The sequence below is a fragment of the Columba livia genome, chromosome 16 (assembly GCF_036013475.1).
Source record: "Columba livia isolate bColLiv1 breed racing homer chromosome 16, bColLiv1.pat.W.v2, whole genome shotgun sequence".
Lineage (NCBI taxonomy): Eukaryota > Metazoa > Chordata > Aves > Columbiformes > Columbidae > Columba > Columba livia.
In genome coordinates, this window is record NC_088617.1 from 10,677,842 (window position 1) to 10,705,130 (window position 27,289).

Consider the following 27,289-nt stretch of genomic DNA (forward strand, 5'->3'; position numbering starts at 1 on the left):
AAAGGCTGAACTTTGTGTCCATTTGTCCATGCAGTTTGAGTGTGTGAAGAATGAAGTATTTCAGACAAGTAAAACCCTAGAAATAACCCTGCTGACATTTCACCTCACTCTGCTCACACCAGTCCCAGCAAAGCATCTGGGGCCTGGATGAGGTGATGTGTTTATGCCAGACTGTCTTTTTTTTTCCATATATATGCATGTAAAATATTGTCAACACTATTTTGCAGAACAGGAAATCTGGGAGTCGCAGCTAAGTTTCAGGGAGTTCTTTAACAAAATTTATATGAGTATCCTATATAAAGGATGTTTATAACCTGCCACCCTCTCAGGTTTGTGCAGTCAATGAGATGTTTCCAGCAGAGTTTTTGAGACTCTCAAGCCCTGAGCAGTCATGTCTGGCAGAGCAGCACGGATGGGGATTGCCGCTCATCTTCCTGCCCTGCAAGTCTAAAATACCACGGATCTGAATCTCAGCTTGCAGAAACACTTCCCTGGGGACTGTACCTGCTATCTCTCCTGCAAAGCTTTTTATTATGCTTTGTAAATGCAAAGGGAAGAAAACAGTGAAGTAAGAGGGGCTGTCCTTGACGCACTGCAAGGCCAAACATTCCTGGAAAGGAAAACAAATATCTGATAGGATAAGAGGTGCTAAGGATTGCTCCAGATACTCTGCCCTGCTATAAGCAAAGGTGAAATCAAAGGCAATTTAATAATCACAGCAGTGGTGTTTGTCTTTGGAGTCCACACACTGTGGTGCTGGTGGAGCTGATCAGAAATATTTTGGACAAGTGTTTTCCTTTTAAAATGTATAATTAAGTACTTCATTAAAAATGAAATGTGATGTAATCTTCAGTAACACTAAGCAGACCCCTTTTCAGTGAAGTACAAAAATATTGAGTCCTTCCTGCTGGCCAGATAATGTACATATGAATAACTGAGAATAAAATAGCAATGCTTCGGCTGTCAGAAAAAGAGAGTGGACCAGAAAATGATCATATCGCAGCACAAGTAAAGTCAGAATAAAAGCTTAAAATTGACAGTGTAAGACAGGGATTAGTCCCAGTGTCTCTTCAGTTTTGAGCAGAAGAAAAAAAAAAATCCCCAAACCCAGAGCATTAGTTTCTGCCAATTAAATTATAGTCAGGCAGGTGTTGTGCAAATTTTCTCACACTGCAATCCTAACCTCCCACAATCTTGCTATACAAACTGTGGGCTTCTCTTGAGAAGACACTAAATATGCCAAATTGGTGGCACTGTGTTATGAACATATGTCCATTAAAAATCACATTAAGGATTCCAAATGTTTTTCATTTGTGATGGCAGCAGGGCTCGAGTGCAGATGTCCACTGGGAATTCTAGACACTTAAGCGTCAAATTACTTGTATTTAGGTAACACCTCCCATCAGAGGATCTCAAAGCTTATCGCAAACACACAGTATGCCTCAAGCCCCTATATAAAACACGTGTAGTATTTGGTGCAATGAAATAACTGGAGCATATGCAAATTGGGGCCAAGAGTTTTTTCAAGAATTTTCTCATTTAGCGCTTCAGCTTTTAGAGATACCCAACAGAAGGCATTAAAGGTTTAATCTGAAGATAACAAATTCTCATAACTACACACACACAGATACAAAAACCCCAAAAGCCAAAAACCACCACCAACACACACACAAAAAAAGCCAACCAACCCAAAAGACCCCCAGAAGTAGCATCTCCAATGGCTCAGTTACAGTGGCCTTGAGGTGTTCACCCAGTACCATGTGCACTGCAGTCTGCCTTCTGGATTCAGTTTGCTGGAAGATCTGACTAGTGAGAAACATGGGAGGTGGTATGGGGGAAATGCAAGGTCTTTTTTTTTAAAAAAAAAAAAAAAAAGTCTTGAATGTAAAGTTTATTTTCTATTTAAATGAGAAATCTTTTTTAGTAGTAGCTGTATTATATAGTCATCTAATAGCTGACACAATTTCTTCAGATTGAACTTTTCTTGGCACTTTTTCTCTATGCTTTTTGACACTTGAATGTGATGCTCATCAGGTGTCTTCTTGGAAGCTGTCAAACCACTTAAATGAGTGTGAATCTGACATTTTTAGATGATAGTGTTCAACAAGTGCCTTGAAAGGAGTGGTTTTGGGATGTTTGCTTTGATGGACACTATTCGGGCTGTTCAAAACAGAGATTTTGAGCTGTTTGACTTGCACCGACTTACTGGAACTCAATTCAATAACCATAAAGGTTCTTAGATGCTCAGAAAAAATGTGTAATAAGAAAGCTTAACTCAACATTACAAACCAAGGTGCAACAAAGCACTCTCAATGAGATCCGAAAGTTGTTAATGACATACGCTAATACTCAGAAATTCTACTTCCCTCCCATTGCTAATTATCCTACATATTGTCACATCCAGAGAGTTTGTCACTTGGGTTTTCTTTATTATAAAATTGTAGCTTTTTTTAAAGATTCGCTGAGCTATTCTCCTAACAGAGGAACATTGCTTCTTGATTGTTGTGTTTGCTGTGAAGTTGCGCTCAGCTGATACCAAACATACTGCAATTGCTCCTGGACTGGATGCCAAGGGCAGCCCTTGCAAGCACAGAGCTCAAAGAGAGCAGAGCAGGGGCTGCTCCCCCAACGTGCAAAAGAAAACGGGAACCGTGCAAATTATCTGCAGTTGCAAAAGAGTCTGTGACTGAGCCAAGTGTTTATTCTGGACCCTGTGTGATATTTCCACCTCACAGCCCCTTTTCTTACAGGCAGTTCTTCGGCACTGACCCAGCTGCAGGAGGTCTGGGGGCTCTGGCCACAAGTGCTGCACATTCCTCTCCTCATGGACCCTGAGACTGAGCCCCTGGGACCAGGCAGAACAGGTAGCAGCAAACTGGGAGCACAGCACTTCCCTTCTTACCTCCTTCTCTCCAGCCATAAATGATACAGGATTTGGCTTGGGCAGATTGAAAGATATAATGCTTGTGGATCACTAAGGTAATATAAACTTTTTTGCTTGTCTTCAACGTTCAGTGGCTTTTTGTGATGGCAGAGGAATGAGAAAGTGGTAAAAAATACCCAGCTTTATCATGATTAGACTGCACTTGCACTAGCCCCTTTAGCATTTTCATCTTTGCAACAGACATGGTAAAAGTTCTTAAATGGAAGGAAATCTGAGCAGGCAGGAACATGCATTAGTGCATGTTTATGGTCTCTGAAGAAAGTCACCAACCTCTGATACATTTCGTATCAGCTCAAGTGCTCAATCTTGAGATGTATTTTAGGGAAAGTCATGGTTGTGCCACAGTACATGCCAAGGCTGACATACATCATGGGCACACTGGTTCCTTGCTTGTTATTCTTCTGATTTGGTAGATAAACTATTAATTCTTTGTTAATGATTATTTTTTTTTAATTATTTTTAAGCTCACTTTTACAGGCTCTGAGACATTGTTACAGTCACCAGGGGAGGTGAGGGGCTCTCATTTTCTCTTGTAAGGAACAAAACGTGGAGTCTTGGCTAGGGAGGTACCTTGACACGTCCACACATTGCCTGCACAGGATACTGAGGGTTTAATTCCCTCCTGTCACAGTGACGATCCTTCTCAGCAACACCAGACAGTCTGGACTCCAAGTTCACACTTGAATCTCACGTGGGAGATGGGACTCCACATGCAGAGCAGCAAGCAGCTCCCCATAGATGGTGTTTGCTTAATCAGTGGCTCTGAGCAGCGTGTTATTCACTGTTCATCCTTCTCTTGCACCAGCTCATTAGCTCTGGAGATGGGATTGATTAATGTAATCTTAACCTTGATAAGCACTTGCTCTTTCAGAGCCATTTCTTGAGCTGTGACTCTACTCTGGGGACTCTGCTCCAAAGGAACACTGTCTTTCCTTTTGTAAAACCCCGCAGCCACTGGTCCCCGACCCATGGCCAGGTATGTGTGATCCTGCCAAGTGTGAGCTCAGGAGCTCTTCTCATCTCCTGTAGAAGGTCTAATAGGCACACAGAGAGTTTAGCTTTCACCTCAGCCGGCACATGGTTGATAAGAACATGACTATGATTTTTATGTGGTTACCGCATTTTTTTGGCTGGATGCACAGCAGAAGCACAGCCAGGAGAGAAGGGGACGAACTGTACTAAACAGAGGGGAAAACAGTCAGCATAAGGTGGTGTGTTTCCCTTCACCTTTGCGGCATCTGCTCTGCTCACTCATACAAAGCCCAGATGGCACAGAGATTCATTTTTGCAAATAAAAAAGGTAACCCTTGCTGGAGCGCAAGCTGTTTACCGCAGAGCTGTGTGTTTGCAGCTGTCAGGAGCTCCCTGTGCCCTACCCACTGAAGGGGTAAATGACAAATCCCTGCACACGGGTTGAAGCAGCAGGAGATGTTTCAAGATGTTGTTCAAGAGCCGCTTTCTGGCTTCCTGCTGATAGCCAGAGTCCTGCTAACTCTGTCCTTATACTGAGATTTCACCTCCTCATGCCTTAAGAAATGGCATGGCAGCTACCTTTTAAAATTTAAACTTGTTTATCTTTTTCTAGGATGAGATAACCCTGGCTTCTTTTGCTCCTTCCTTTTGCATGCCATTCATTATTTCTCTGGCATCCGTTGCTCGCTAGCAGCACTGTTGTCAGTTGTCATTTCAGGGTTACATAGCTCTGTCTACCTGACTGGCAATGGGTTTTGTTTTTTCTCATTTATTTAAATGCTTTCATTTACCTCTTGTCTCTCTTGTCATTTTAATCCCTCATTACAAGCAGTCTGACCCACCAGACACATGTTGTTCATGAGCTGACTTCTTTAAAGAAGGGTGGCTTTAACCAGTGTGGGTGCACATTCGCAAGTTTATGTTCTGTTTCTTCCTCCACTATGGATTTCCCGTTTGATTTTTGGCATGTAACTTTACATTCCCAAGCCTTTATTCTCTCCATGGGTTCTTGTGCATTCTTCCTAGTTTGGTCAATAGTTTTTGGCCGGAGGAGGTTAAAAACTAATTAGACAAGATCATTACCTCTTCTCATCTTTATATCTGAGCCATAGATAGTCCCTGCTGGGTCCTCTCTAGATTATTGTAATGCAAATAATATGTTCTTATTAGAAATAAAAAACATTTACTATAACCTGTTTTCTTCACCTTTGATAGCAACACAAAAACACCAACTTGGGCTGAACTGTGTTTTCTGTTCCAAGTGAGTTTTGTTCTATATTTTTTTCCAGGAAAATAGCTTTCATGAATATTTCAAGCATTTTGTAACACTGGAAGTGACAACAGCAGGATAGAGAAGCTGATTGTGCAGAAACAGAAGCCAGCCTACCTCCAAAGGTCAGAAGGTAAACATGCCTATGTCAAGCACTACATAGCTTTTGGTTCTTGAACCTGACCACTGTAGGAAAATCAACATTACAAAAAACCAGTTACCTCTGTAATAGATCCTGTGTTTACTGAAAAAATCTGATGTAACTGCTAACAGATCAGGTGAAATCCTGCACACTGTACACTTACACTTAGCACATTTCTAATGGGAAGGAGGCAACATGGGTCGACCGCAATGGGATTTTTTCAATGGAAAAGCGTTTTTGCTTTGCCAGTGTAGATGGTTCCTATCAGACAAGTGCCACAAGTAGGATTATTGCTACAAAAAACACTCACTAGAGAGGTCAAGGGTTCAAGTGGGCCTTGGAGATCCTACATTTTTTTGTGCTTTTAGGAAGACAGAATTCTGACTCTGCTATATAGGCTTCTGTTGACTGACCATCTGTACCTGTCTCTAAATTTACTGTTTCAGGATGACTCATATGCATATGAATACTGTTTACTTAAAGAGGAATCTCTTATACATGAGCTTAACTTAACGTGCACAAATAAATACCAACGAACTTGCATTCTGCAAATAAAGTTAAACAAGTAACCCACTTGTTAACCTTGTATAGTTCAGGTATTTCCATTGCAATAGCACTAAGGCAGTACCTCGTTATTCTGGGTGAAGCATGAATGTGTTCTGCCCAGGAGACCTTACCTTGTTGAAGACAGAACAGAAGTTGGGTAGGAATAACAGATCAAGAGACTGTAAGTTTGTAGAGGCAGCTCTGAACAGAGTAATAACCATTATTCACAAAACAAGTCAATTAGCAATTCTCATTTGTTTTCTAGGCACTTCATCTTGCTGTTTAAAAAGACTAGAAGGCTGGCTTTGTTTATTCTTACAAGAGCACAAAAGATGTGCAACTATGGCTGCCATACCGTATTTCTGTTACCAGCTCCTGATGGAGAGGCATGAGGTTATCTGCTTTTGGTCTTTAAGTGAGGATTTGTCACTGTGGGACAGAGGAAGACTAAGATTTACAGTATCACTGCTGACAAATATCAAGGGCTAAATCCCCTGCTGTCAGTGAAGTCACGCTACTATATGTGTCTTTAAATATGTTCTTCAATTTTGTAGCTCATTCTTGATTTCTTTGAAACTGAGAAGCTTGATTCGGGTTCCTCAGAAACTTTAACGTCCATGTGCATTTCTGATCTGAGATGGAAAAAAACTGCACGGAGAGTCACTGCTCTCCTGAACCCACCCACCAGCGTTTCTGCTGATTTTGCAAGGTTTAATGTGCACTCGCTGTATATCCACGTGGAAGCAGAATTTGAACTCCTTTGGGTTGTACATCTCACTCATTGATTTATTAGGACAATGATTTAATAGTCTTGTTCTCTGGTGATGCCATTAACTTCCAAGCAATGGAGCCTGTTTAGCTGTGCGCAAAGAGCTGTTCTCAGAACTGTTTTCCTGATTAAAGATTAACAGTGCAATAAAAGCAAGGAAACATGGGCATCCTTGGAGTTAGTTTCTTACATCAGCTGGGTTAAACCTTTACTATCTTTTCTCACTGTGTGTGTTCACTGTGTGTTTGGCAATCAAATTCTGCACAGCTCTAGCATGTTTCCTCCAGCTTATTCAAAACAAGAGGAAAACTTTCTGCCTTTTAAACGCTTAACTCTTTGACCCTTGCACAAACAACAGCAGAAACCTTTACTAACTAACTAAGGGGAGTTGTCTTTAAAACTTTCTTTGCTATCTCTTGGATTAAAGAGTATTCTGAAAAAACAGTGGAAGTCACTGAGGCACAGTTAACTGTATAACCATGCTAATGTCTTTTGAAATGGAAGAAGCAATAAGCTTCTCAAGTAAACATCCTTCTTCCAAACAGACCCAGGCACGCTGTTTGCTGCAAGCAGCAAACGGTGCATTACTGGATGGCAGAATTGCTTCTAAATATATCATGATGTTAGATGAAACAGTTAATAGATAAATTGCAATTATGGTTAATATTTCTTAGACCACTTCCCTGACTTTTGTCTGAGCAATCAATCATCCCTGGTACTTTCAGCTCCGATAAGCTTATGTTAAATACTTCTCTTTTATATATCCCACATCTGTACGCTATTATGCCCTGTGTTTTTTTTCATGCTATATAATTATAGTCATTAACAGCACGGAGCAGGATTTAAAAAGCATAGGCAATACTTAAAAGCATTAAGTCTTTTAACTCAACCAAAGTTGCTTTGGTTCTTCTACTCATATTTAAAGAGATGATTTGTCTTCTCAAAGGCAAGATGAGCACTGGAGAGAGAGCAAAGCGAGGCTCCCCCCTGCCTTAATCTCACTCATTAGCTGACATGCTTTGATTTTTTTATTAAGGTTTGTGGTGATCTCTGAAGAAGTGCTTCCTCTGTGTGAAAGTGGGATCCTAAAAGAACAAGTTGACAACAGCACCAGAAAGTATAGTGAAAACTTTTCAACCGTTTAGTGACTGCGGCTTCGTAAACTGAACAATATTTAAAGAAGGCACAAGAATGAGGTTACAAAAGCGTACTTGCTTTCTCTAAAACAGGTGATGGTGTGAAGGAGGTTATCTCTGCCGTCATTGTTAAGAGGGGCAATATCTTGCTGCAAATCAGGTGATGAAGGTGTAGGAATTGTCCCTGGTGTAAGAGCACGTGTAAAGGTGTGTGTGTTTTCAGACCAGTGTTAAGGCACAAAGACACCACTACAACAGGTGTAGTGGGAATATGACATATACTTGGAAACAAAAGTGAGACATTTGGAGGAAAGCGAAAATGGAAAACTTTCCAGATGCCAGGTGGAAAATGATATTAAAGCTTTCAAAATAAGTCACAACAAAGACTAGGTTTTCTCATAGACTAACAGGAGTCATGTTCTGGAGAAGAATGCAGTTTTCATCTAAAAGACAGAATATAATAAATGAAGCAGTTATGAGCATTGAAGGTTAAATTGGGGCTTATTTGCTTTTTTGCTTAGCTTTGATCTCTTTTTTCTCTTTTTTCTTTTTCCTTCCCCCTCTTTCAAGTGTAATGCAACACTCCTGATTTACTCTGAGTTTGGTGGACAGGTCAAAAATGTTGCTTCACAGAGGTATCTATTCTGGGCCTAATTCCAAACCCATTTAAGTTGATGGCAACTCTTCTGTTGGCATCAGAGGATTATAGTTTAGGACCTATGATAGGAAGATGGAAGTGCAAAGCGACAGAGGCTTGTTCTACAGCCTTCGCCATCATCCAAAGTGATTTTCTAAACCACAGGAAAGGAATGAAACTGGAGACTTTGAACTGCCTTCAAGGTGAAATATGCTATATGTACATGGTAATGGAGATTTTAAACAAGTCAGCTCCACCTAACAAGCATTAAGCATTTTAAATATTATAAAAGTCATTGTTCAGATTTAAGACTGACAATCTGAACAGATAATCGAATATTCTGTTCATCAAAAAAGTCAGCTGTGCTGTTTATAGTTGAGTGGAAAAATGCAGATTGGAACAAAGTTTGCTGTGTTTCCTTAGTGAAACCAAGGGTAGAATTTACTCTGCTGATTTAGGATTTCATTTGTGTGTGTATTCACTTTCATGCACTGGTAGATTCTTATCAACAATTCATCTGCAATCTTGTGGCTGAATTTTGTTTCTTTGTGTAACATTACTTGAGCATAAGAGAATGTACTTACATTAAATTCCTTATATTCCTTATAAAATACTCCTAACAAACAATAATTCATATTGAATATGTTTAACCCCCCCAATATAATTATGACTAAACAAAATAAAATGCTCCTCTATTATTTTTGTGGTGCATTTTTCATGCAGACTGTTAAAAGAAAAAGACCCTTTAGAGGAGTGGATAGAAGCTTGATTGCAGTAGGCAGTAGTGGTAACTGGAGATTGTATATACAATAGACCATAACGGCCATTATGGAGCTGTTAACCTCTATTGTGTCAAAATGTAATTAGAAAGTGGTTGAATTTGTAGACTGCTGATCCAAGTGGTTCCTTTAAACTCAACAAAAATGAACTGAAGGGCTATTCTGCATTTGGGTTAGAAATCTTTGAAAATATCAGTTTATAATGGAAATAATGACAGACCTTTAACTGTAGCTGCATAGATGATGCTGGTATTAATAATGCAGAAGTACAAGGCAGGGCATTTCTTGGATACAGATGACTGTTGAAGTGCAGAAAAACTCATTAAAATGACCTAGAGGAGAGTATCGTATTATAACAACTTTTTTCCTCAGTGCCCTTCAACTATTATAATTGCACAGTGTATGTAGCAACTTGAAAAGACTCAGAAATGTGTAAGAAGTATAATCTCTGGCTACAGTCACCAGCAGCATAATTATATGCATATATTGTGTATTCCGCATCCTGTTCTTTGGTTTTGAGAGCCCACAGATTCTGTAGATAATGAATAATGTGGTATCTAACTACAATATCAGCCCTAAATTGCTGGAATACGTATTCAGCCTTAAATAATTGCTTTGGCTTTGTGTTGATTCCAAGTAACATAATAGTTATGACTAATTTGCAGTTATTAAATGTAAAAATTTTATATTCTTTTTACATTTAGGATTCTTCAGATTTGTGGATAAGAGTAATTGTTGTCAAGGGTATTTATGGGAGTTACAGGAACTTGCTGGCTCTGAGGATAAGGCCTAGTAAGGGCAATGACCTAAAATCAGGCTTGTAATGAGATTCGTTTTTCAAGATGTGAAGGTTTTAATTTTTCATTCCTACAATTTGTTACAGTGGTCCTGCCAATGTACTTTTCATGGCTGCATCCTTTGCAGCAATCAGAATCCCTGGATTTTCCAATGGTGCTATATAGCCCTACTATCTCGGGCACCCACAGCACAGAAATATTAAGAATATCCCTGCCAAATTCAGCGGAAAAGCGGACGCGTGGTTCCTGGGTACCCAGCAGTGTTCACTGTGCTCAGAAACACACCGTATAATACCAGCTTTGTGCAAAACACCACCTTGTCTGATGGAACAGCACAGCTAAACAGGCCAGAGGCATTTGCTGCTCTTTTGTGCTCAAGATATTTCACAAACGCCAGTTTTCATGGGTTACTTACACAGGCGAGGAATGCAACAAATTGGTTCACGGTTTGGTTTTGTTTAGTTCAGTACATGGCTTAGCAGGATCTGGGCCACGCTGGACTACAGTCGCTTTGCAATGTACTGTACTTTGCAGCACTGAACTAATATTTAGAGGTAAAGCTCCAAATCTATCCTTTGCGCTAGTGTATAATAGGGTATTAATAGTAAGTGGGCCTTACAAAATATTTGACACTTGGAAATTGCTAGTCTAGAAGGGTACACAAGATTAAACATTAAGTCTCTCAAATCATGCAAGTTTGCCTCAAAGACATTTTTACGATGCCTTTGGAGAGCTCTTCAGTCTAAAACTTTATGTTCTCATTGAATAACCAATCCTGGCCTAAAGTATAGCGTAATGGTGCTTATATATATCGCTCTACTGTGTCTGCAAATGTACTTCAGCCAATTTTGTAAAACGCTTCGTCTCCCAGGACAAGAGATGCGGCGGCAGGAGCAGTCAGCCCGCTCTGCAGAGCTGTGGCACCCGGCTGAAGCGTTGCCATGAGAGAACCGCGGCAAATACTTCAGATGTCTGCAATGGGGAAACCAATTGAGCTCAGCCCTGTGGTCTCCAGCCAAGTGGGAGCAGAAGGTTAAGGGCCTGTAATCAGGACTGAGAGATCTTCACCCAAGAGCCGAGCCTGACAAGACGGCAGGCTGCAGTGACAGGAGCAGCAGGGGTTTGCTGCGTGTTCACTGTGAGGAGACGGGCTCTTTGCTGAGCATTGGGCACGGGCTTTGCGTGGAGAGGCCTCTGGATGTTCGCCATGTCAGAGCTTTGGGCCTCCTGTGGAATTAACAGGTGAGGAACCAGCATTTCCCCAAGGTTGTGCTTGGCCCTCCGGCTGCTGCTGAGAGCAGGCTCCCTGCTGCAGCTGCGGGGCCACCATGCCGAGGAGAACAACGGGGAAGGGGCCGCTTGGTGTGGAGCTGCTTCTCTGCTGGCCTCTCCCTGAGGGGATGCGATGGGGCACCGGGCACTCCTGCTGCTCACAGGCTGCTGGGGCTGCAGGGTGCCCGCACCCTGGGGAGGAGCAGAGAACAGCGGGCAGAGATAGGAGTTTTTCCAGTGCGGGGCCCTGGCTCGGATTGTGGTGAGGGGAACCCCTGGGCTAGGAGCAGGGAGAGCTGGGAGGGGTGAGGGCCGGCCGGGAGGCTTCAGGAGCAGGGTGGTGGGTGAGGGGGCTGGGGCTGCAGGCAGCTGTGTGGGTCAGGGTGCGGGGTCTGTGGGGCAGCAGGGCCGTAAGGTGGGTTAGGGGCTGGAGTGCAAGGCCATTGTCCCAAAAGCCTGTGATTTGCCCTTGTTTTTATCCTCGCCTTTTGAACAGGTTCACTCAGCTGCATACATGGCCTAAGGGTTGCTGGAGCCTTTCAAAAAAATCAGGGTGCAGAAAAACACAGGGACAGAAGAGGAGAAGAGTGTGGCTGGGACAGGACAACCCGAGTGAAGGGAGCGGCGGTGCCAGTGGCCACAGTGTGGGACTTGACACACAGACGGCGACAAGTGTCCCCCCCGCAATGGTCCCTGTCTGCTGAAGATGGTCAGAAGCACTCGCTGACTTGGCCAGACCCCCAAGGGGTTGCTGATGGCCACGCTGGACGGGGCCGTTTTGCTGCAGCCGGTGGTGCAGTCAGGGCCGAACGTGCCGGCGGGCACAGCTGTGACCTCCCGGGAAGGTATCTGTGCTTTTTATGACCTAGGGCTGACGCAGATTAATGTTTTGCAAGAAAAAGGGCAAGCAAAGAGTTCAGAAAGCAAGCGAACAGAGGAACCACCAGACATGCTTCCGATTGAGGTACAAGTTCTAGATGTAGTGAAGATGGCCATACATTAGCTGTTAGTTTGTACTATCGCACTGATTTGGTTCTTAATTCAGTGTTATTTTTTCTAGGTGTTCAAATTCGTTTGACTTAAGTATCTAATCCTTTGTACAGCTTTTTATAATCCCATATTTAGAGAGGCAAACGAAAAATTTAGCCTTTCTAGGTGTTGAATTTCAGACGAGTTAATTCAGTTCGTCAGTTTCGTGCTATTTGGTTTGACAGTCTAGAGCTCTTGAATAGTGTTAGACAATTTCCCTTCTCCTGCAGTACTGCAGTAGTTGTTAAAGCTGGATATGTAATATGGTCTCATTTATTAAAAGGACAAGCAAACTTTGGCATTTTCCTGTTCTAGCTCTTTGGTTTGTAATTAAATATTCTTTTTCTATTAAAACTCAAGTGCCACCATAGATTATTTCTGAGGTACAGTTGTATTTAAGTTTATCTAATGCAAAAAGGTATCACAACCTTGGACAAAGAAAGCATCACAATTATGCTGCAAAAGCCCTATATTAGTTTGCTTAAAAATTCGGAGCATACTTTCTTGTCATTTTCTCTAAGAAGGTAAATGTACTGAAATTTAATTTAAGTTCTTTTTAAAAATGAGGATGTAGCTGTCTGTGTTCTCAGTACTGTAACCTTAAAATGATGCTCTGAAAATTTCTATAAAATTCGGAAGAGCTGGGGCTCAATTTTAGTAATTGTTCACTTCCCAGTTAGGCTGCTGTATGTTAAATGCAATTTTTTTCTTGCGGTTTTATCCATCACATTTGCGGCTGAAAATCAAAAGGAATTAGTAGCTTGCATTTTGTTGATAGCTCAGCTGTTTTGCCACTAGCACCTCCCTTTGATTAGGGAAGCTGTAAAACGTTTTATTTTTTTAAATAGAATGACAGAGGTAATGATGTCATTGCATTTGAAAATAAGGTCCAGCAAGTGACTCCATCTGAAGAGGGGAACAGAAAGGAGCTGCTTTTCACTCTTGGGGAAAAAAAGAGGCAGAGCTGCAAAGCCAGTCATGATTTCTCAGACACATGTGATGAAGGTGAAGAGCAGCAATATGCAACTCCACCAAAACAGAGAGTTGTAAGAAATCCCAAGAGTCCAGAATTTCAGATTTGCACTCAACGTTGGAAAATAGGTAAAAGGTTAATAATCTTTGTAGCACTTTTAGATAACATATGTTAAGTTAGATTTTGAAGTGAGGTTGACATTTTATGTTAAATATTCAGGGTGTTTATTGTTAAGTTTAGATTAGGTTAAATCTAACAATCTGTGGGAATTTGGAAGGCGGAATAATACCCTTCAGCCTTAAGTGGTAAAAGATACTTGTTCAGGCTGATGTTATCTGCCTTGTGTTCAGGAGAGACATCTTGGATGACACTTAGAAATTAATGGTCTTTTGAACAGTATGTGGTATGTTGCTGGCTGATGGTGGTGGGCAAGTGTCAATGCCTGTCAGCAAAATATCTCCCAGAATCTAAGGAAAAGTAACAGAAAATGGCTGACTAACATTTTAGGGATGTAAAAGTATGTTGCAAAAGTTAAGGACTGTCTCAGGAGGGAATGGATAAGTGACTGTTTCCCTAGAAACTGTATGTGTGTACTGAAAAAGCTGGATGACATCAGTTACGTAGAAGAGTCTGTAAACATGTATGTCATACTACCTGGGTATTAAGGTATCTTGGCTGAGGTTGTTTAAAGTGTGGAGATTGTACAAATTGTTAATTTTCCTCGTTTTAGTTAGTGCATTTATAGGAAGTACATTTAAGCAGCTCTAACAAAGTTAACAATGTTTTGTGTGGGCATGAATCCACAATGAATAAATAACAATAAAGTGTTTTTGTTTGCTGCTACTGAAGTGAAGTGTTAACTGCACATTGCTGTGTGGTATAAACCATTGTATAAAATACATTTTGGTCTCAGCATGAAAATTATTACAGAGAGTGCACATGGGAGCTGAGACAACTGTTCTGGAAAGGCTCTTAAAATATGATGTATTTGCCATTTCGCAGTTTCAGATCTTCAAAACTGAAAGTGTTGCACATTTACTCTTAACTTGTTAAGCTCAAAAGAAATTCATTACTGCTGTGCCATGAACTTGGAAATGTTATGTAATCCAAAAAGCATAACTTTATTCTATCACTTCTCCAAGAAATCAGTCCTTTTTTTTCCTGAAATTCAACGAATAATTTTAGAGAGGCTTTTACATCAAGATGTTCTGACGTAGACTTTACAGATATAGTGCTTTCCAGAAAGCTGAGAGTGGCTTAACCTGCCCTTTCCGAATCTTTCAACAAGCTGACTAATTATACAGCTGTCATCAAGAAGTGTGTTGCACAGGTTGTAAGTGCTTTGATGAACCACGTCTTAATGACGCTATTAAGAGAGGAAGTTTCCTCCTGTCTTGGAGGTGAGAGCCAGGCTAGGGGTTGAGTTTCCTGAGATAAGGTTCTAAACTGTCATTAGCACATGGCACTATTTTTTGGGCAAATCACTTAAGCCTTAAATAGATACAATAATTTCTGTCTGACAGCTTGATTTTTTTTTTTTTATGTAATCTATTTTGAAGTCCTTTTATGTAGAAGTATGAAGTAGTTTTACCCAAAGTAGAGGAATTATGTTGAAATTGGTACTTTAAAAAAACAAATAAAATCAGTATTTTGCAGCTTCTATGATCTAAATGTGTCTTTGTTCCCACAGGAGGCAAAACGGTTTTCAGCTGTGGTTTGTGCACATTCACCTCTCTCAGAACATCAAATCTTAAGCATCATGTGAAAACCCATTCTGATGAGAAGCGTCATGTGTGTCACCTCTGCCTTAAGGCTTTTCGTACAGCTGCTGTCCTGCATAACCATGTGAATGCACATACAGGTATCTAGTGTGTGAAAATACTTCATTTTATGTATTGTCTGCAAAATTTAATTAAGAGGCAAATCTCTTTGTCTTAGAGCAGTATTCTGTGATCATTTTGTGTTCAGAAGTTTCTCTGATTTCTTTTGGAGTTCCACACTGAAGAGCCATGGTCTGTAGTTAGTAGCTCTCTGTGTATATATTCGTTTATTTTGTCAAATACCAGTCTAAAAATTTTTGTCAACTGAATATTGACTTCAGTTGTGTCTTTTTCCTACGTGCAAATTGATAAATCATGTTTATGATAAACTTACGGAATACATTTATTGTATAGAAAAATTCAGAATCTCAAAACCAGGGTCTATTAAAAAATTGCGCGTGTTGATCCAGGCAGACAAATTGTGTTATTAAATAAAATTCTGAGAAATGGTGTATTCTTACAGGGACCAGACCCCACAAATGCAGTGACTGTGACATGACATTTGTGACCAGTGGGGAGCTCTCACGACACAGGCGTTACAAGCACACTTTAGAAAAGCCTTTCAAGTGTTCACTGTGCAAATATGCTAGTGTAGAAGTAAGTACAGCCTTAACTGAATCTTTTGGGAGGGTTTGTAGGTTTTCACATACTACGATTTTAATGTACTGTCGAGTTACATCGTTTTTGTATGGATTTTTAGCCCTGAGAAATTTTGGCTGAATTGCGACCTACCTGTGCATATATTTCAGTCTCCATATCACCCTTGGTTATTGTCAGAGGAATGGTCAAGCTGGGGGTTACTGTAATACTTCAATGCTGTGAAAGAGGAAACTCCTAATTTTAGCTTGCATACCTACAATATTTATGTAGGACATATCACAACAACAATACCAAAAAGTAGAATGAATTAAACTTTTACAACGAAAGTGCATCATTGGGACTTGAAGGTGAATAAAGACCTTCCTAAATGAGTCTCATTTTTCATTAATTTTCTTGAGTATTTTCAAATAATTTTACATTTGGCATATCCAAATAGCCTGAAGGCAGTGGGTATCCCCTTTAGCTGATGTAAAAACCTGTGGCTTTTATGTTCTTCTTATAAAATTTCACCTTTTGTTTGTGTTGACACTAAACATGGAAGCAAGATCATCTGGGGAAGGAGTACAGAAATGTTACCTAAAGCCATTACGGGCTGATTGTACAGGAAAAAAGAGGATGTGAAAGTGCTAATTCTGGGATTGATGCAATATTTAAAACTGCAATAGATGTATTTTGTAAAATTGCTTATATTTTAATTGATTATGTCTCTAATGTAAATATTATTGCAGAAAAATTCTTATTTTTATACTAGGCAAGCAAAATGAAACGACACTTTCGCTCACATACAGGAGAGCGTCCTTATGCCTGTGACCTTTGCAGTTACGCTTGCAAAGATGCGTCTAAACTGAAAAGGCACATGATAACTCATTCAGGTAGGACTCTAATGATCAAGTCTATGTACTTAGGCCCTTAGCATTCCTAGGGTTACAGTGATCTAATTTCAGACACTAAATTAGCACATTTTTCATTTGTGATTTTCAATAAGAATGTGCCTGAAAAACACGTTCTCTTTGGATTTTCTAGATTTGGCTATTTGAAGTCTAACTGTACAGTGCTGGTAGTTACAGTCTTGCAGTACTTCCTGAACTTTTATTATATTAGAAGAGCAGTCTGGAGACTGTACCTGTTAGAACATAGATGTTGAGATCAGTGGGAATTTTGCGTTTGTGTCAAATAAGTAGAGTTTCTAAGTATGCGCTATATTAATATATATTTTATAGATGAAAAGCCCTATGAATGTTACATTTGCCAGGCCAGATTCACTCAAAGTGGTAACATGAAAAGCCATATGTTACAGAAGCACGGAGCTAATGTACCAAAATACCAGTGTCCACATTGCAGTGCCCTTATTGCACGAAAAGGTGACTTGGGTGAGTTTAAAGGAAAAAAGTCAAAATGAAATGTAGAGATACTTAGAGGTGAAATGTCTAATTTTCACTGCTTACAATGATACCAAATATGTTATATATCACTTTATATCATTAAAGAATATTTATATGGAAAATATATTGGTTGTTATACAGGTAAGTTTCTCCTACAAGGAGATGTGGTGACATCTTGTGGTTGATGTTCTAATTTGTTTATAATGCAAAGTAGTAAACGTTTAATTTTCTTTTTGCTCAGTACCTGTGACATTGTGACCTTCTGTTATTCAGTAAGAATGTGCCTCACAAAAATGTATGTCCAGGTTGTATTGAAAACTTCTTTCTCAAAGCCAAAGGAAATAGATCTGTATAAAGCCATTTCAGTTCTCCCATTGTCTGTCTTTCTCAGCTCCAGTTAAAATGTACATATGTGTCTAGCTGTATAAGAAAAGAAATTAGATTGAATGTTTTACTATATATGGGGGTTGTTTTGCATATACCAAATCAGCTTTTACCTCTTAATCTTAAATTGTACCATGTGTTTAGTTGCTGAGCACATTGTGTAGTTAAAGAAACACAGGTAATTGCATTAGTCAGTAAAATACAATTAATATTTCAAGTTCGACTTCATTGGTACAGCAGACAATGGTTTTACTGTGCTTCCAGCATTCAAAAGTCTTAGAATTCTGAATTCTATTACGTCTATATCAAAGTGCAATATAGCACTCATGAAACATTGAAGGTGATACAATAAACTCAGATGTCTCTTGGCTGGTTGGGGTTTTTTTCCCAGAATGCAAAGAACAAATTATTGCATAAGTTCATCTTCATTCTATAAGCAGATAATGGAGTTTTTTCTTTGCCATCACTATCAAATGGCACTAATATACAGGTTGATACTGAAAATAGAAATTAAAATTATAATTGTAACTGAAAAAGAAAATTAAAATTTTATACAAAACATAGTTGTTGAAATAAAAGCCACCATGATTTTCTGGGAATGTTGTGTTCTAAATTTTTTGTCTGCTCTTGTTTGGAACAGTGCTTGCGTCAAATACCAGTAAAGTTGTCTCTATCCATACATTTTATATGTAAATTCACCTTCTTTTCTAGGAAGAAAATGGTTTTGTACAGATGAGAGTTTTATTAATAAATCTGTGTATTAGAAATATAGCATAATTACTGTATTTGAGGCAGTATTGCTGACCGATAGCAACAAAACTTATACAAAATTTTAATTTTCCAGAAACACTTGAAAAAGCTGTGTAAAATAATATTTAGACATACAAAGATGTCTTTAGCATCTATTTATGTTTTCAAATAAAGATCCCATTGAAGTCTATTAAGTATTTGGAAGGTAGAAGCAGAATTGTTACTTACATCTATATAATTTCTTTGTTAATGTATTTTTGCACTAACTTGTGGAAATTTGTGGAAATCAAGAATTTACCGCTAAAACTAATTGCTTTTAATAACTGTTCAGGTGTCCACTTGCGCAATCTGCATCCCTACATGGCAGTGGCAATTCAATGCAGTTCCTGTGAAGCTGTTTTTCTTGAGCGCTATGTTCTTATTCAGCACAAGAAGACTCACAGAAACGAAAAAATATTCAAATGTGATCAGTGCAGCTACACATGTAAGCAGGTATTTAAATTCACTGAAAAATGATTGCTTATTCAGTTGATGGTTTGCTAAGGTAGGGTTGGCTTTGGGTTGTATTTACCTTAAGAAGATAAAAACTTCTATGACTGCAATCTAACTAAAATAGTGTAGTTACATTTATTTGCAAGACAAATGGTTCGCAAATAAACAGTAAAATTGAAATTCAGGAAAGTCTGAGGCTATTTTCTTCATAAATCTTTTGTACATGAACTGCTTAGAAGTATAAAGTAAGAGCAATCACTTTCAGTGATGTTGTGATGAGAACAAAATGTAATATTTGCACCTCAAATAGGATTTCATGTGTCACAGAATAAATTCAGTCTGAACAGAAAATTTTATTTTAAAGAATATATTTAGGATAGCGCTGCTTTGGCCTCAGTCTGCTGGAGTGTACCATTGCTCCATTCTCATTATTTTCTCTGTTAACCTTTATACGGTTTGGAGGAAGCTGGGAGGAGTGGCTCGCACGCCAGAAAGCTGTGACACCATCCAGTGACACCTGGACAGGCTGGGGAGTTGGGCAGGGAAAAATGTAATGAAATATAACAAGGGCAAGTGTAGAGTCTTGCATCTGGGTAGGAACAACCCCAGGTTCCAGTGTAAGTTGGGGAATCACCTATTAGAGAGCAGCATAGGGGAAAGAGACCTGGGAGTCCTGGTGGACAGCAGGATGACCATGAGCCAACACTGTGCCCTTGTGGCCAGCAAGGCCAATGGCACCCTGGGGTGGATTAGAAGGGAGGTGGTTAGTAGGTCGAGAGAGGTTCTCCTTCTCTGCTACTCTGCCCTGGTGAGACCACATCTGGAATACTGTGTCCAGTTGTGGGCCCCTCAGTTCCAGAAGGACAGGGAACTGCTGGAGAGAGTCCAGCGCAGGGCAACAAAGATGATCAAGCGAGTGGAGCATCTCCCGTGTGAGGAAAGGCTGAGGGAGCTGGGGCTCTTTAGCTTGGAGAAGAGGAGACTCAGGGGTGACCTCATTAATGTTTGCAGATCTATAAAGGGTGAGTGTCAGGAGGATGTAGCCAGGCTCTTCTCGGTGACAACCAATGACAGGACAAGGGGTAATGGGTTCAAACTGGAACACAAAAGGTTCCACTTAAATTTAAGAAGAAACTTCTTCTCCGTGAGGGTGACAGAACACTGGACCAGGCTGCCCAGGGGGGTTGTGGAGTCTCCTTCTGTGCAGACATTCCAACCTGCCTGGACACCTTCCTGTGTAACCTCATCTGGGTGTTCCTGCTCCATGGGGGGATTGCACTGGATGAGCTTTCCAGGGCCCTTCCAACCCCTGACATTCTGGGATTCTGTGAAAACCTCAGACCATCTCCAGGTCAGTGGGCAGTATCCCGTGTTCTTCAGCATCTGCTTGCAGTGTGGAGGTTCATTAAGCAACATCCTTGCACTTTTCTGTGTGCCCACGTATTTTTTATGAATGTGTCACAGAGCTGGATAGGTAAGTTACAGATATTTTCTTCATTTCAGAGACGATGCTTAATTGCACATCAACGAACCCACACTGGTGAGAAGCCCTTCACTTGCTTGTGCTGCAGCAAAAGCTTTCGACAGAAGCAGCTTCTCACTCTCCACTTTAGGAAGCACCGTGATCCTAATTCTAAGCCAACAGTTTATGAATGCCCTAGGTGTGGTAAGGGCTATTCACTCCAGGTAAGACACTTCTTTTTGGGGAATTTCAGTGAAGTTATCTTTAGCTAAGTATTGCAGATCATATTGTCACAAAGGACTGAGAGTAAGAAGCGGTGTACTGGCTGGAATCTTCACTCCTTAACGCTAAGCCAGCACAACTTGTTTGATTTCTTTCCCAAACCTTACATTGACGGATTAATAAAGTACTTTGCAGTATTCTCCTTTAGGTAGAAAATATTTGCCACATTGTGTTTTCAGGGTTGGTACTGGCTTGTGCAGTCCAGTATTGAAGTTTCTAATGTTTAATAGAGTAGCCTTAAATAAAAGGCGGCGTGGAGGTCTGAATTTTAAGACAAATTAAAGAACTTGTGAAGACAATTGAAGTGCAGGAGTGTTAGGACCAGTTCAGCAAGGAAAGTAAGAAATTATTATTCACTTCTACAAAACCATATGCAGTGAGAACGTCTCTCTGGTTTGGGGTTAACTGTGCACATTTCTAAAGTAAATGTAACCTTTTTTCCACATACAGATTTAATGTGTAAAACCTTATTGCTTATCCAGGAACCAGAAAATCATAAATTTGATTTTAATACCCACCAAATGACAGTGTTCTTTTAAAGCAGAATTTTAATATGTATTCTGGAAAATCATCAGGAGTTTTATGGATGTTGTTATCTAAGTCAGCCTTTCACTTAGTGTTCCAAAATTTGTCTGTCAAAACCATATTTGTTTTTTGCATGCATGTTAAATTGCTGACATACATTAATATTTGATTCATATATTTATGCTTCATTATGCTAACAGAATAATATGCATAAGCATGCTGAAAATTGTGGACTGGCGAGGGCAAAAACTGCTACACCCAGAAAAAGGAACAAGGGCAAAAATAAAACCCATGAGAACCCAAAGCGTGTGAAGCAAGAAGGTAATCAGCGAATAAGTTTGAATTTAATCATGTAAATTAGAATCAAGAATAAAAGGCTAAGGCAGTGAATCTCCCTGCTGTTTAATTACTGTTTCACAATGAAGCTAATTTAAGTGCTAATAATGGAAGAATACTTCAGAGTAGTCTTTATTGTGTGCCAGAAATGCTTGTCATGAGTTGGGTCTTTGCTCACATACCCATTCTGGGAGTTCTATTCCCCTGCTTCTGCAAATGTCTTCTTAAACTCCCTACTTGAAAATGCGTTTTTCTTTTCCCTCTTGCAAATTCCCTTTGCCTTTATAAAAGAGAATGAAACACATCATTACTGCGTTGAGCCACACTAAGTTTTCTTAAGAGCTCATGATTTATAGTATACTGCTTTAATACAGACCAGTTGAAAACTTTTCAGTTTCAGAACTCAAATTTTGTGTTCGTCACAAAAGATCTGGCACATCTTAATAAATTGTTCATCTTCTTTCTCTCAGACCAGATAGTGACCAAATAATTATAAAAATGCTGCTGATTTAAGTAGCTGGACTCATTCTGTTGTACTGCAGAGGTGATCACGCCAGTTTTAGAGCTCTTGGTTCCGCATGTCTGTGCAATCAGAAACTCACTTCTGATTAGTTAGTGTTACTCATCGTGGATGGCTCTTGAGCACTGAGCATTTATTCTGTAAACTTCAATATAAACCAAAAGATAGTCCATAGTTTCTCTCTTTCCTTCTCTTGCTTCTGCTCTTCATCTTCTCTCACTAGGTTGAGATTCCCAGGAAGTTCATGTTTTGGCAGACCAAAATGCCAGAGTAATTGGTCAGTTGAGTCTTGTCAGTGAGAACTCCAGAGAAATAAATGAAGTGCTTCTTCTGTCTGGGTTATGCTAGTACACTCCTGATGCCATCATTTATGCTTTATCTTATTTGCAATTCTAAAAAAAATATGAAGTATTCTTTTTCCTCTGAAACAAACCTTAGCCTGCCACCACATCTGTAGTATTCTAGCAGTTTCACCTTGCAGTCTAAATTTGACCCAGAGGGGTTGTCTGCTCATATTTTCATTTATGTGCATTTCTGTTGGATTAGGCTAAGCGCAATGCACAATATTCAGGTCAGGCCATGGGCCTAATGCTAAATCTCTGCGCTGTTGCAGGGTGAGACCTGGTGGTTTGTTCCTGAGGTCACTTTCAGGGCCACCAGGGCCAAAAAAATAGCTTTGCCTGACCGAAATATCCTGACATTCTTGCCCCTCTGCTTCCAGGTGCCATTTGAAAGCCATAGTAGCCCCCTGGATAGGATTCTTCAGGTGATTTTTATGGAGTAGGAGACAAGAATAGACATACATCTAAGGCCTGGGTCTCCTAAAACCTTACATTTTGATATATCAGATTTTATCTACACTGATTCGCAGCCAATGACACCGAGAAAATTTGACATAGTGAGAAGAAGAAATGTTGGAGCTTTTCTGAATCTAATGAATATATATCAGCAGCTGAGTTTACATTAGCATTGACACTTGTGTTTTCACTGGTAAGGCTGTAATGGTATGGTTAGAGAGAAATGTTGCAGCTGCAGTGTTTATGTTTTTGCAGTAATTAGATTTTGCTGTTTATTAATGTTTTGCTACGTGCAAACAATTTCTTTTCAATATCTTCCAGATACCTTCATCTGGAAGCTTGGTGTTTTAGAGCTAAGATAATGCGTCTTTAGTAGTTGTTCATGCAAATACTCAGTCCATTAATTGACTCACACAAATATTATGAATTTCTGTGCTGGTTCCAGAAGGCTTTTTCCTAAAGTTGACATTTGCGAGTGTATATCACTGTCCATTTCTTGCTCAACTTGCAGGGGCCTGTGGGATCCTGTATGTGGCTTTACAACTGTGATATAAAATATACACTGTTGTTATATATTGCCTGTATTTTTTCCACTAAATTAAATTGCCTGTTTGTTAAATGTATTGAAATATTTACGTGTCTTTCTGTCTAATCCCCACTCTTGTTTGTTTGTTTGTTTGCAAAGTTGACCTGGAATCGTTCCAAGATGTCTCCACTGTGAAAAATCAACATTGTCAGTGAGTTGGATCCTCTTTTAAATGGAATAGAAATAGCAGCTCCAAGAGAACAGAAAACAGAAGTGACTTGTGAAATGATTCTCAACATGATGGACAAATAACTCTCGAACAGACTCTGGTCTTCCTCGTTTTCACTGGCTGTAGCTGACCAGATCAACGTGTGTGACTGTGTATAGTTAGAAAGCTGTAGAAGTCACTGGTTGAAAGCTGTTGAAACTCTTCTGTGTTCATTTCTCATTTTGTTGCAATTTCTACTGTGTAACCTAAACAATATTGCTAAAGTGTGAAAGTTATAGGGAACCTTCACATGTTTTATTACATATGTGTAAAAACAGAATGAAGAAAAAATTAGCTGATTTCAGAGTAATTTATGAAAAAGTAGATAGATTTGTTTCACCTTGCATTTCATTTTTCTCCCAGATGTACTCACCCAATTGCATACTGAAGTAAATTTATTCCTTGGTATCTCTATAGAATTGAGAGCTGCATGAACTTCAGTCTATTTGTAGTTTCCTGAGGTAAGCAAGTGAAAGGCAATGATTTTTTAAGGCAAGGAGCACTTAGTAATCTCCTTTCTGCAAACACATTCATTTCTAATAGAATTCACGATGCTAAAACACGATTTTGCAGTAAAAAAAAGGCACAGGGTTTTATGCCCCATACTTCTAGTAATCATGTCATGTTAGCTCCATTCTCTTTCCCCCAGTGGTTTTCAACAGGTATAACATCATTACCTTCAGAAGAGTTCCTTTAGTTTTACATCAGCATGGAAAACAGTAGCAGAGGAAGGTCACTTACTTTTTGGCTTGTTAGATAAGTTCCTGCAAGCTTTGGGCTCCGTTTTCACAGCTGGAACACCTGCCTGTCCTGTCTTCTTCCCCATGTCCTGGGCATAATTTTCTTTCATCCCTTTTGCTTCAGCTCTGGCAACCCCCTGGCTGTAGGGTGAGTTGGATCAGCACGCAGATCTAATTAGAAACTAATCTGTTCTCTTGTCTGAGTTTGGGTCAGATCAATTAGCTGGACAGACTTAGAGCTGCACGATCGTTAGAGCAGAAAAAGTGTGTGCTGGTGTCAGAAAAGTGCAGGTTCACTCTTTTCTGCGAATGCAAAACCTTCTGTCGCCTGAAACTATTTCCTGAGGGCAGGTGGTAGCTGTTTCCAACCTCACCCCTTCCCCTTTAAAGAGCCTTCTTGCCCATGTATCCATGTAAGACTGGGATCATATATTTGGCACTAGATCCGTAACACACCCATGACTCTGATTTTAATTAGGCCTTCAATAAAGCACACTTGTATTATTTAGGAGAGTTCATGTTCATAGTACATTTAAGAATTGGAGAAATTTTAACTATCAGATACAATTCTCTAACTTCATATACGTTTTAAGAGCTACTGGTTTTACTGCTTAGTTAATAATATAGTTGGAGTTATTACAGTAGTTACTGTGATTTTTACGATTAGTTACAATGATCACAATTCCCATTTATGCACTCTTTGCTCATTTTTTTGTCATTTATAATAAATACGTGGAAACATGTTGAATGTTTTTAAAGTATTTAAGATTTTAACCTTTAATGCTGCTATTCTGTGATTCATTACAAATAAGGACTAGCGTTGCCAACCATTTTTTAAGAATATCAGGTCATGTAACAAATAATTTTAATTAAAATGCCAAACCCTTATCCTAATTTCAAGATTAACATCTGTGTTTAACTTCATTATAAATATAATACAGAGCCCAGCAAGTATAAGATAGTTTGGGTTTACATGCTGAGCAAGTTGTGTTTGCTACTTACGCTCATGCAGTCAGGAGCAGTAAATTTTGCTCTGCACTGTTCGTTCTGGATTAACTGCAGTTTGAGGTCTAAATACTGGACGTTTTCACTTTTGTTACTTTGAAAAGTCTGTTAAAAATGAAAGCTTAGGGTATGTCTTCTTTTCCCAGTTAGTATATTAAATAAACAGCTTTATCCTATACTTGAAAACGTCTACATGCCGGCTCTACTAGGATAACTTTTTTAATTTGGCAACTGTTCTGCTGCCAGTAAGACCCAAACTGATGGTGTGCTCAGGAGCTTCAACTGTCCTGCAATATCCTAAGTATCTCTGTGTACATGGTTAGGAGATAAGGGTGTCAGGCTTAGCAAGAGATACTTACTCTCTTAGAGTGATAAATGACCCAACTTTAGAAGACAGGCACCACTCTGCACTAGAGGGGCCTCATCAAGACCTGAATCAATCAGCTCAATCAAATATGTGAACAGGAATTACCACTGTAATAATAGAAACCCCATTCACTTTTGTAGCCTATGGTTTATCAATCACTGAGAAGTCAGTGTATTTGAATTTATCAACATCGGCTTGGTCCTCCTTCCATTATAGTGTGTTCTTTGAGTGTTTAATAAAGATTCATAATTATTGTTTTGTGTCTGTTTTCACAATGGTAACGTTTATCTGGTTTTAGTAAGTTAATGATGTGTTCTGAGTGCTTTGTCAAGGATACTTTTGACCATGATAATTACATAAATAGTATTGTTGACTTCTTTCTTGTTGTGCTGTTTCCGTCCGTGCCATAAGTTCTAAGCAAAGGATTTCTTTGTTAAAATGGATTTTGGAAGTTTTATAACTTATTTGATCCATTTTCTGACTATATATTGTTAATTGGAACTGTTAGTAATAAAGCTGACTCATTTTGTGTTGACATCTGAAAATCGGACTGCATGAGGTGGAATGCAAATGTCATAATAGAAGACGTTGCAATCTCTGAACTTGGAAAATTATTATTTAACTAATTAGAAGCTAGGAATGTGTCCTTTGGAAAATCAAGGAGAATGATTTGACCTCTTCAGAAGCCATTCTGGGTGCTCTCACACTTTTTAACCGCAAACAGTGGTTGTTCTTCGTGAATAAGAATTTGTATTGTTATGGCTTTTAGATGTTCATTTTACAAAGATAATTTAATGATAGTATTAATCTACTGTAGGCAAGTACACACGTATTAATACCTTTTAAACCATTACATATTCTGAACAGAAGCCAATTTTAAAATATTTTGATTTACTAATTACAGGAGAGTTGTTAAATATACAGGAATGATCCAAGTCATGGAGCAGGTAGTATTCTCTAGCAGTGTTCTCAGATAGTTCTGTTGTTTGGAAAATAGGATTTTTCTGTAAGAGGAAGCATGCAGTCCAAGTTTCCTCAAAGTGCAGAAATTGTCTGTGCTTTAAATAGTTAATGTGTGAGGAAGAGCACAGTTCTGCAGAGGCAGGTGTAACACGTCATACCCGGTAGATAAACGCAGATAAATTAAAAACATTACTCTGCATTCACTTTTACTAATTAACTTCCATAATATAACGAAGACCTTGAAACACAGTAACTCCAACGATGCTAATTTGTGGCATGTGATGATGCTAAAGTCCATTTTGGTGGGAGTCTTCAGAGAACTGCAAGAATTGTTCCCCCCAGAATGCTAGAACCTGCCAAGGAAATGAAGAAAAGCAGCTGTTGTCAGCAAGGGTGGGGCTGTAAGTTGGATGGTTGTGCTCGGCTAGTGGCGTTTAATTAAGCGTTGTGCTGCGAGTTGATGACTGATAGCGGTAATTAGCGGAGCTGCCCGCAGATGGCAGCACATGTTCGCATCTAGTTAAGCAGAGGAGCAAATGATTCATGTCGAAGGTGCTTTGATTTTATTTATTTTTTTTTAATGTCTTCGTTTTGACTAAGTAAGGTATCCTGATGACTTTATGCATCTCAAGCCTATATAAAAATAATTATTTGTATTTTTTTTCCCTTAGCAGGTTAATAACTCCTAATGTCATTACTAAGTGTTGTCTGCTTTTGTCGTCTGCTCCAGCTTAGTTGGGTGAGTTGGCGCAGTGAAAGGTCAGGCGAGCGCAAGGGAGGTGTAGGGAATGTGCATTAGGAACA

General features: G+C 39.5%; 1 protein-coding gene across 4 annotated transcripts; it reads left to right on the top strand.

Moving 5' to 3' along the window:
- Nucleotides 1-1,772: 1,772 nt before the first annotated feature.
- CTCFL (CCCTC-binding factor like) lies at nucleotides 1,773-26,067 on the top strand. Of its 4 annotated transcripts, none has more exons than XM_065032450.1 (13): nucleotides 1,775-2,979; nucleotides 5,206-5,319; nucleotides 10,864-11,234; nucleotides 11,761-12,228; nucleotides 13,181-13,394; nucleotides 14,957-15,127; nucleotides 15,550-15,683; nucleotides 16,438-16,558; nucleotides 16,907-17,056; nucleotides 18,534-18,694; nucleotides 20,198-20,380; nucleotides 21,164-21,284; nucleotides 23,302-25,776. In XM_065032450.1, exons 4-13 carry the CDS (start codon nucleotides 12,019-12,021, stop codon nucleotides 23,355-23,357), a joined length of 1,521 nt encoding a protein of 506 aa, XP_064888522.1. In that variant the 5' UTR covers nucleotides 1,775-2,979; nucleotides 5,206-5,319; nucleotides 10,864-11,234; nucleotides 11,761-12,018; the 3' UTR covers nucleotides 23,358-25,776. The 4 variants fall into 4 exon arrangements, with proteins under 4 accessions (XP_064888525.1, XP_064888522.1, XP_064888524.1 ...); XM_065032452.1 differs by having other exon boundaries at nucleotides 5,206-5,311; XM_065032451.1 differs by having other exon boundaries at nucleotides 1,775-2,864.
- The last annotated feature ends 1,222 nt before the right edge of the window (nucleotides 26,068-27,289 follow it).